Source organism: Tachysurus vachellii, chromosome 7 (assembly GCF_030014155.1).
Source record: "Tachysurus vachellii isolate PV-2020 chromosome 7, HZAU_Pvac_v1, whole genome shotgun sequence".
NCBI classification, from domain to species: Eukaryota; Metazoa; Chordata; class Actinopteri; order Siluriformes; family Bagridae; genus Tachysurus; species Tachysurus vachellii.
This window is the reverse complement of record NC_083466.1, coordinates 23,640,572-23,651,587: the sequence shown is the minus strand read 5'-3', so window position 1 is coordinate 23,651,587 and position 11,016 is coordinate 23,640,572. Positions and strand designations below refer to the sequence as shown.

General features: G+C 37.9%; 2 protein-coding genes across 2 annotated transcripts in view; both read left to right on the top strand.

Annotated features, from left to right (window-relative positions):
* Positions 1-1,468, top strand: part of prkacbb (protein kinase, cAMP-dependent, catalytic, beta b) — a 14,248-nt gene extending 12,780 nt beyond the window's left edge. Inside the window, exon 10 of the mRNA XM_060875062.1 lies at positions 1-1,468. This exon is cut by the window's left edge and continues 1,134 nt beyond it. The gene's annotated coding sequence lies outside the window, so the exon portion shown is untranslated.
* Positions 1,469-7,748: 6,280 nt separating this feature from the next.
* Positions 7,749-10,473, top strand: exosc4 (exosome component 4). The gene is made up of 3 exons (XM_060875063.1): positions 7,749-8,014; positions 9,037-9,243; positions 9,937-10,473. Exons 1-3 carry the CDS (start codon positions 7,844-7,846, stop codon positions 10,294-10,296), a joined length of 738 nt encoding a protein of 245 aa, XP_060731046.1. The 5' UTR covers positions 7,749-7,843; the 3' UTR covers positions 10,297-10,473.
* The last annotated feature ends 543 nt before the right edge of the window (positions 10,474-11,016 follow it).

Genomic DNA, 11,016 nt, shown 5'->3' with positions numbered 1-11,016 from the left:
GATCTCAAGAACATGTGGCGAAACGTTTTTTAGGATTTTTCTGGAGTCGTCAGCGTGACCCAGTCGAGTTCTTCTTGTTTACTGCGTTTGCAAAGACATACTCTTTTGACGCAAGTAGAACTGAGTAAGGTTTAAGGATCTTGTTTATGAGCTCAGCAGTGAGCAGGCTGGAATTTAAATATCTAACCTTCTGAGCAGTAGCCAAAAGCCTTAACCACCAGACTTTATCTGGAAGCATGTTATGGTTTAGGTGTGTGTAAGCTTCAGGACGCGTCCCGTCCCGTACACTACAATGTCAGCAACATTTCTGTGCCTCAGAAGGAACCTAATGATACCTGAACTCTTCCAGATGGATGGATGGATGGATGACAGCAGAGGGGCTGCAAGTAATTGTAGTTGTTATTAATAATAAATAAATAGTTGAGTTAAGCTGCATGGTGGGTGAGAGTAATAAATTGGTACGTTGCTCAGACTTGATCTCAGCAGTCACATGTAGCTATGATTTGAAGGAACACGCGTCCTGCGTTTTGTCTGTTACCCGCTGTGTGCAATTTTCTTTTCCTTCATTTTGGAGTACCAGCAGCAGTTATCTTACCTCACACTCATCCACCGACCACTTTTTCCCCCTCCTCAGATCCTCAGATGGTGCTGCTTCTGTCTTGTGCATTTCGAACCATTTGGGGATTATTATGATGTTATTTTATTTGATTTTGAAGAATACTTCAGCCAGTGTTGCAAGCATGACCAAAACGTCTGAGCTGTGGGTTTTGATCCGTCACGACTGAACCCACAGATCGTCTGTCGTTGAGTCGAGTGTTTCAGCGATCGTTAGTGCAACCTGCACTTCCAAAATATCCTGACTTGCCCTGGCTTATTTTTTTTATTATTATTATTATTATTTTTTTTTTTGCATAATTCTGTATTATTTTACAGCTTTGATGTGTATTCATAGTTGGTGAGGATATATCTTAAGATGCCCTGGTTACAGCTTTCTGATTTGGCTCAGAACAACTCAAAGTACTGTACAATTACCTTAAACAATCTGTAGCAGATACCGTTTGCTGTGAACGTGGTTTCCTGTGTTTTTGTGGAAACCGACCCTGAGACACTCTTTTTGTTTTGTTTTGTTTGTCCCCCCACCCCCACCCTCCAACACACTACACATTATACTCCAGTTTCTGTCCTTTATACTTTCATTTGTATGACTGAATTTAGAGTTGCAACTCATAGGGATGGATCTTGTTTGCGATGCTTGATTTCCAAGGTACATTCTCACAGACACACCTACGTCAAAAAATGATTTGAAAAAGAAAAAAAAAAGAAAACAAACTGGGGTTTGTTAGCCTCAGCTCCTTTGTATCACAGAATTCAGTTACTGTTCTGCTCATAATGCATATATGCATTGTTTCTTATATATGTTTTTATTTATACACATTAGAGACGCTAATAAATTTTATTTTTAAAATTGCATTGTGCTCGTTTTGATTCCTTGCAGCGTTCATTTATCCGACAGTCTGACCGTAACCACAGCTTGAAGGAATCTCTGAACTTTTTTACATATTCATTTTTTTAGAATTAACAGGATTAAGATCTAAAATTTATTTTGTAAATTTAATTCTGAATATCGTCGCTGTCGGGCGGAAACCTCGTATCTCCAAAAATTAAAAAAACGCCGTACCTTATCTGCAGTACACAGGGTTTAGTCCGCGTTGCAGTGGATTGTCTTGCGCTAAATTCCTGTCCTCAGACGAGCACCAGAACTAGCCGGGATTAAGAATTTTTTTTCCTTTGAGCCCAGTGTTTTGAAGACATTTACCTCAGAAGACGTGTTGATTCGTTGCGACTCTTCTTGAGGAGAAATATGGCGCGAAGCTCTCCCGCGGAGTGAGGAAGAGGTGGACAGTTGAAGTGTCCAATGGAGTTATGAGATTTGCACTCAAGCTATTTTAAAGACTTTAGATTGGTTAATAACTTGTAAAAATAACAGACCCACGTGAGGACTGACCAATAGCATCGATATGTGAAAAAATATGAAACTGACAAAATTTGGACATACAAGGTTTCCACCCGACAGCGACGATATAAAAAAGTTCACACTTCGTTTAATTCTTACCTATAATTTGCCCACAATGCCTTTTAACCAGTGGTGTCAAAAGTATTCACATTCATTAGTAGGGTTGGGTATCAAAAGGAATTTTCCGGTTCCGATTCCGGTTCCAGTTCTGCCTTACGATTCCCGGTTCTGATTCCGATTCCATAATAAAAGAAATGTGAAAAATAATGCACAATACTTAAACAATTCCATTTATGTTTATTAATCACTCTTTAAATATTTTACATACACTCTTTAATACTTTATATCAATTTAAATAAATCCAACATCAAATTTAACATTCAGAATTACAACTTGGCAAAGCATTTTTGCTGAAGAAAAACAATAATTTTTCTGAAGAAAAATTAACATGTCTGCTGTCTCTGGGAGAAGACGAGACCTTTCCTGGCTTATTGTATCTCCAGCTGTGGAGAAAAACCCTCTCAGAGGGACTTAAGTAAAGTTGGCTCCATATTCACAGATTCGAATTTCCCGAGTCAATAGTTCCTGACCTAAACACTCTTATTACACAAATAACGCCTCTTTTTATAGTAATGTAGAGAGGCAGCTACAACCCAAGTTTCCTCAATATCAGCTTTCCTCTGCGTTGGACAAGATACATAAGTCTTTATGTGTGAACACCTAAGAGACAGATTCCAAGGGACCGTCAGCAAAGTGCAAAACCCGAAAAGCGAATACAAAAAAACAGTCAATAACTTTACTGTAATACACTGTACTGTCACCAAACTCAGAACACACATCACTGATGTCCTGAGTGTTGTACTACAACACTTATTTGGGATAAATGTGTTTTTGTTTATTTTTTATGATTTTTCATAATATTAAAAAATCAATAGCTTTACTGTAATACACTGTACTGTCACCAAACTCAGATCACACATCACTGATGTTCTGATACAACATTTATTTTTGGAAAATGTGTTTTTTTTTTTTTGTTTGTTTGTTTTTTTTTTTTTTTTTAATGATGGGGTAGATTTGCTTCCTTGTCGTAGCTTTGGAAATTAATCCACACTTTAGACTTTTTTTAGACATGTTTAACACAAAGCGTACCTCAGCACAGCAGCGCGAGTGACTGATTTCTGTGGTAAGCTGCGTTAATTTGGTTGCGTGACTGTAAAACAATGAATATTCATGAGGTAAGACGTGGCTATTTAAAGTGACCGATCACAGCGTTTTGCCCGTCATCTCATCGGAACCGCGTTTGGAACCGAAACTAAAAAATTTCGCGCGGTTCCGGTTCCTGTTAAAAAACAGAAGCGGTTCTGAATAAGAACCGGTTCTCGGTTCCCAACCCTATTCATTAGTCAGGTAGAAGTACAGATACTAGGGTTTAAAAATACTTCTGTAGAAGTTGAAGTATGAACTCAAGCTTTTTATTCAAGTAAAAGTAAAAGTATTGGTTTCAAAACTACTTTAAAAGTATAAAAGTAAAAGAAATGCAAGGAAAAAATACCATTAAGGACAAACGCTTAGGCTGTGCCACAGGGGCCTATTGTGCACAACCCCTCCTCAAAATGGGTCATAATGACTATAATGTTATATTAATATGATAATGTTGAAAAATTTGGGATGAAAATTTGGCTACCGGTTTCAGCCGCATACTGTATATGCCCATTGAAAAAGAACGCATTTTAGTACAATGCAAATACATTAAAGAACCATATATGTGTACTACTGAGCTGTGTTTCATAGAGCAGAAGATATGACTAGTTGGCTATAAGTATTGTAATGGTGCAAAAAGTCAAACTTCAGAGGCACGTCATCAATAACCAAACCAAACACAACCAAACAACAACAGAGTAAACAACAGGGAAGCACAGAACATGCGACAAAAAGTTACCAATATCCTTTGTTCAGCCGCAAAAGCGGCTGGTTTTCAAGGTTCTTTGAGCCAATGCATGCTCTTCTTGGCCTGAAGATCAGCCCTGCAACACTAAACAGTCTTTCACAGGCTGCTGAGGCCGGGAGTGTCGTATTCAGTTTAAGCCATAGCTGGCACACAGCTGGGAAGGACTTCAGTACCTCTACGGTGTCTCCTGGGCACCTCAGCCCTCACTGATGTGATTCTCGGCCTGACAGTTTAAGTGGTTTCTGATGTAGTCAAGGCCTGTGGAATAAAAACAAAAATCAGGCCAATTTAGACAATATTGTAATTGTGTATTGGGTAGTGTGTGTGTTATTCAATTTCATTTTAAACTCAATTCAAACTCATTTAACTGTCTCTATAGAATTTACACACATTAAAGGGATAGTTCACCCAAAAAGAAAAATTCTGTCATCATTTTCACATTTACCAGACACCCTTATCCAGAGAGACTTACATTTTTAGCTCATTTTTCTTTTTTATACAACTGAGCAATTGAGGGTTAAGGGCCTTACTCGGGGGCCCAGCAGTGGTAGCTCAGTGAACGTAGGAATCGAACTCACAACTTTCCGATTGGTAGCCCAACACCTTAACCACTAGGCTACCTCATCCTCATGTTGTTCTAAATCTGTATGAATTACTTTCTTCTGATCAACACAAAAGAAGATATTTTGATAAATGATGATAAGCACACAGCTGACTGTAACCATTGACTTCCATAGTAGGAAAACAAATGATGGAATTCAATGGTATCGTCAACTTTGTGCTTACCATCGTTTATCAAAATATCTTTTGTGTTCATCAGAATAAAGAAATTATACAGATTTAAAACAACATGAGGATGAGGACCCATAGGGCCCCATACAGGCACGTGCACTCTCATACACAGACAGGATCATGACTATCCTTAGTACATAACTTATCAACCAGCTGTAGATTATAGCTTTGCACAATTAACTTACAAATATTGCACATAATAACAATATAAGCTCAGATAACATTTGGTTAAATTTGAATTTCAAATCTCACACCGAGCCACCAAACTAGTTTGCAATGCTGAATCATAGCCTACTGGTAGCAAGCAAACCATTGGCATTTACTAGGTCACTACAATATTGTCAATAATCGACTGATAATAACAAAAACTATAGCTTTGCACAATTAACGTACACATATAGCAATAATTTAAGCTCAGATAATGTTTGGCTTAAGTCGAATTTCAAATTTGTTAATAATTGACTGATAATAACAAAATTTCAGCTTACCTCAATATGCTTTTTTAAATTAGACAGTGAGTTTTTGTAAGCCATTAGCTCGTGGAACTTGGGTGCGCAATGAGTTTTTTTTTTCCATCCAACCATTTGAAAAAATTCTTCCAGGTACAGCCAGGGATGTTGGTTGGTCTTCCTGGCTACCAACTTCCTCGCTGGTGCTAGTGCTTGGTTGAGACATTTCGTTTTGAGCCTCTTCCACAGACATCTTCGTACTCATAGATATATACACTAGATGTCACCTTGTATACGGCAGTACATTGGAACGAATGTGTCAACTGAGCCGCCATCTTGGTACAGGGGACCCCCCTCCTCTTAATGCATCAGCGTCAATGTAGGCAAAGAAATAAAATCGTCATGAATGCCATTTTCTAGTTTTTTTTTTTTGGTCATTCCAAAGTTCAAACATGTATTTATCATTAAGTCCAGAGAAAATTTAAGGTTTTGATATTAAGATAATCTACTTTTTCACAATATAATGCATAGTGCTAGTAGGTGTAAGTTTATTAGTTACATTATTCCACTTGAGTAAACTTCATATGAACAATCACTACTTACCTTATAGCCTACTGCATGTAACACTGCTACAATGGTGTGACTATACATGTTCATTTAAACATTTAAAATATATTGTTTTATTAATTATGATACAAAACAAATATAAACAGCAAGTCATATTATAAATTTTTTTATTAACATAAGATAAAAAAATCTAAACCCTTTTCAGACATAATGTCATTAAATATGTCTTTAAGTGAAGTAACTTGATAAAAGAGCGTTCTGCTTGTGTTAAGTCCAGGACAATCTAATAAAATATGTTTGAAAGATAAGGGAATCTTACAAAACATACAAAATGTTGGGTCTTTTCACCTTTAAGCAAAAAAGCATGGGTCAATTTTTAATTTGTAATGATTTTGGTGACAGTACAGTGTATTACAGTAAAGTTATTGACTGTTTTTATAGTATTCGCTTTTCGGGTTTTGCACTTTGCTGACGGAAACTTGAATCTGTGAATATGAGGCCAACTTTACTTAAGTCAGACATTGTCTGTTTTCCTAACTGTCAAAAACTGATGGGTAACTAGCATGGATTAGCTGCTAACGTTAACCAAGGACTGAAACAAACAAACGGAACAAGAAATATAATTTCCTAACATTCAGTATCATAAAACACATTCTCACTTGTGAAATGTAATCCCTTGCTGTCTGGTTTTTAGATTTCTTTCATTTGAACAACCAAATGCAGCACAGAAGTCCGGCATCGTCCATGCATTTGAGGTAAAGGAGCACTGTACAAAGATGGCGGTGGTTTTGATATATTTTTAGGACCCCAATGCGACATCTAGTGTATCTATGTTCGTACTTGGGTAACTGAAGTGTGACGTGATTTGTGTCATGTTCAGGTGCGATAGATCGGAATGGTACAATGTTTATACTTCTCATCCAACCACAATCATATTCTCTCTATCCGGATGGCGCCGCGATTATTTATTTAATTTATTTTTTATTTTTTATTTGGATGGCGCGATTTATCTCGATAGGTTTTTTTAATGATCACAAGCCGAAATGAAATATTAGTAACAAGGCTATACACAGACAAAAAAAATGGCGTCTGCAAAAGTTTGGGCAGATACATATATGTAAATGTTTTTTAACCTGCTCTTGGACTTCGATGATAAACTAAATGCAATATGTTTTTGAACACCTATAGATGTATTCCACATCCACATTTGCTCTTATAAAAACCTTCACATTTCTATCTCAGTAATTTTATATCAACTTGAATGATTATAAACAGCAGCTTTCATTTCTTTAGCATAGACAACTATAAATTGTAACTAAAATAGTTTATAAACGGTTTAACATAAACGGCACATCAAAATAGCAGTTTTGTTTTTTTATTGGATTTTTTTTTTAAATAAAAATAAATGTATTTAAATTTCAGAAGATTATTTATGTCTGGAGATTAGGAGTTGTTTATTTTTTTCCCCTTGTTGGACATTTTTGGACCAAACAAGGATCCGTAATCAGCGTCGCGGTAACAAAACGTCATTGCCTCTCTACCCGTATTCTGGCACAAAAAAAAATAAAATTAAAAACAACAAACAAACAAAAAAAACCCGCTTCGTCAAAGATGTTAAATAGTAATATCTTCTTGCCGTTTAAAATATAGGTAATGCTAGATGCATAGAACTACCCTACGGAAACATGAATTCTGTGCTGTGATTTGCGTTTTATTATTATTATTATTATTATTATTATTATTATTATTATTGTTTATTTTTTATTTATTTATTTATTTTTTGTCTGTGTTTGTGGCCTCATGGTCATCTGTTTGTATATGATATTTAATATATATTATATAATAAAATGCTAAATTAATATACCTCCCGGTTGCTACGGTTACGTGAGACTTTGCCCAATCAGCGAGCTGTCGCAGTCTCACTAGCGAATCAGAGATCAGTAGGCGGGACTTGACGGAATGTGGTTAGGAAGTAAAAAACAGTCGCAGCAGTAAAAGCACACGGCGCTTCCTGTTCGGTTGATTTGAACGTTCCACAAGAGAGGAGAGAAGAAAAACTCGATAAGTTAACGAATGGCTGGACTCGAACTACTGTCCGATCAGGGCTACCGGTTGGATGGGCGAAAGGCCACAGAGCTGAGGAAAGTGCAGGCGCGCATGGGGGTGTTCGCGCAGGCGGACGGATCTGCGTACATGGAGCAGGGGAACACTAAAGCACTGGCGGTGGTGTACGGACCACATGAGGTACACGTGCACACTACTGCTGTCTACATCAGGCTGTAACAATACACACTACACTGTGCAAACTCCTTCTGATGTCTCCTGTCCATCACACACACATCCACAAGCTGGTTCACACGCAGCTGTAAAGAATCACAATCAGGTTTATTGGCCAAGTGTGTTGATGCTGACACACACAAGGAATTTGGTTCCAGCTGTTTGTGACTCTCTCAAAAGTACAGACATAAATAAAACTATACTATACAAGACAATACAGACATAAGTAACGCTGTACTGTACATTGTATAGTACAGTGTTATGTCTTTATACTATACAAGACAATACAGACATAAATAACACAATACAAGACAATACAGACATAAATAACACTATACTATACAAGACAAGACAATACAGACATAAATAACACTATACAAGACAATACAGACATAAATAACACTATACAAGACAATACAGACATAAATAACACTATACTATAGAAGACAATACAGACATAAATAACACTACTATACTATAGAAGACAATACAGACATAAATAACACTATACTATACAAGACAACTCAGACTATACAAGTGCAATATTATGCTTTTTGTACAATTTACAGCAGCAGTAGTGTGTGTAACATACACATATGATGTGATGACTGACATTTCCTATAATGCAGTACTTATAGATATGAAGCAGTATATACTAACTATAACAGTTAGCAGTATATGCTAATTGTAATTATGCTGTAATTCTTTATGTTGGGGCACATGACATCACCCAGGTGTTTACTATTTTTCTTTCTGTCTTAATGAGGACAGAAATTTGTTGCCAACGACGTTTCAATGTTGTTGTTAAATTGGTAATAATCGTATTTGTTAATTTTCATCAACAAACTTGCATGAACTGTCGCTTTTTGACCTGCTTAGTTTCTGGTGACTTAGCAGCACACTAAAGCATGTACCTGGTGAGCTATTAATGCATTATTGATTTGTCAATCCTTATTCTATCTCCTTTATCCGTCACTGTTTTCTTTAAGGTTCGAGGGTCCAGAAGTAAATCTCTTCACGACCGAGCGGTCATTAACTGCCAGTACAGCATGGCCACGTTCAGCACGGCAGAGAGAAAAAGACGACCGCACGGCGATCGCAAATCCAGCGAGATGAGTCTTCACCTGAAACAGACCTTTGAAGCTGCCGTCCTCACCCAGCTGTACCCACGATCCCAGATAGACATCTATGTTAAGGTAACTGACCTTGGTTACTTCATCCAAACTATGTAGATATAATGTCACCCATCTTTTAGAAACTTGCCCACCCATACAACCAAGCGCAAAAAACCCTCACATGATGGAATGAAAGGGTAATAATGCAGCCACAGTTGTAAAAAAAAAAAAAAATCTATCCATCTTTTCACTAAGGAAATGTGGCTGGAGAAAAAGGAGCCTTATCCCAGTGGAAGGGTAAAGGCATCTGTCAGGAAAGACAATTATTCCCTGAGACCGAGAGAGTAATTCCCTTCGGAGACAACAAAAGTATCCTCCAGAAAGGGTTAAGTTATCCTTCAGGTAGGGGAGGTGGAGAGTTATAGCCCCAGGAAGGATAAGGTCATTCTTCAGGAATAACAGTAGTCCTCTCAGGAAGGTTGACTTGTCCCACAGGAAAGGAAGAGCTATCAACAGGTAAAGGAAGGGGAGAGTTATCCCCAAGAAGGTTGACTTATCCCATGAGGAAGGGAAAGGTGAGCGTTATCCTTTAGGAACTATGCGTTTATCCACCAGAAGAAGAAGGTTCTTTCATTGGTAGTGAAGAGTTATCCGCTTTCGAAGGAAAACATATGCTCAGGATCACAAGCCCCAGTTGCCATTTCTAGTAAACACAATAAAATATACTTTAATGTCTGTGGTGCATGCACTAATAAATTCTGTTCTCCTGTGCAGATCCTCCAGTCAGATGGTGGAAACTACAGTGCATGTGTTAATGCAGCTACTCTGGCCCTGGTGGATGCTGGTATCCCCATGCGTGATTACGTGTGCGCCTGCACGGCCGGTTTTGTGGAGGACACGCCGCTGGCTGATCTGTGCCATGCCGAGGAGAGCGGCGGTGGCACCACAATGTCCCTGGCACTTCTACCTCGAAGTGAGAACATCGCACTGGTGCAGATGGATGCCCGTCTCCACCAGGACCACCTACCAGCTCTGATGGAGGCTGCAACGGTGGCCTGTAAGGGACTTAGCAAAGTGTTGGACAGTGTTGTGCGCCAACACCTGCAGGAGGTTTCTGTGCAGACACGAGACTAACGAGCCCTACTGCAAGTTGTTCTGTAGAACAAACTAATTCGTTTATTTCGTTAGCCTGGCTTAAATGCGTTCGTTCGGAAAACCAAGAATCTTGGATCTTGGTGTTTAAAGAGATAACATTGTTGTACGATGTTTATTTTGACATTGCATCTCTTGAATAAAATTTTTGTACTATAATTATTTAATTACTCAGTCTCTTTGTCTGAACGAGCTTGTTTCGAAGTTTGTCTGCACGATATTCACTTCTACGTTGATATCATGAAAGTGCTCCTTTTTTGTGCAGTGATCTTCATGCCCGGTCTATGGGACATACTGAGGAAAGCGGAAGATAAGACGAATCATTTGTTGCGCTTCCATATGTATCTGCCAAACAAATTGTACGGACAGTATTTTCATATTTCGGGCTGTTAGTAATTCTGTGTTAATGGACATAAGGACAAAGAGCTCACTTATCTTTACTTTCATTCCTAACATCTCTCTACCAGACTCTTGTAAAGAACAATGTAATCCTTCACTAAAAAATCTAAGGAAGCGATATTTGATAATGTTGTTGCTTTTACTGGCCGGTATTAATCCAAATCCTGGTCCTGTTGGAAGTGTTTCAACTCCTTTGGATTTTTCAAATAGATCAGGCCTTGGTATTGTACACTTAAATGTTCGTAGCCTGTTGTCAAAATTAGATCAAGTACAAATATGGGCCAAGATGACCAAAGCTGATGT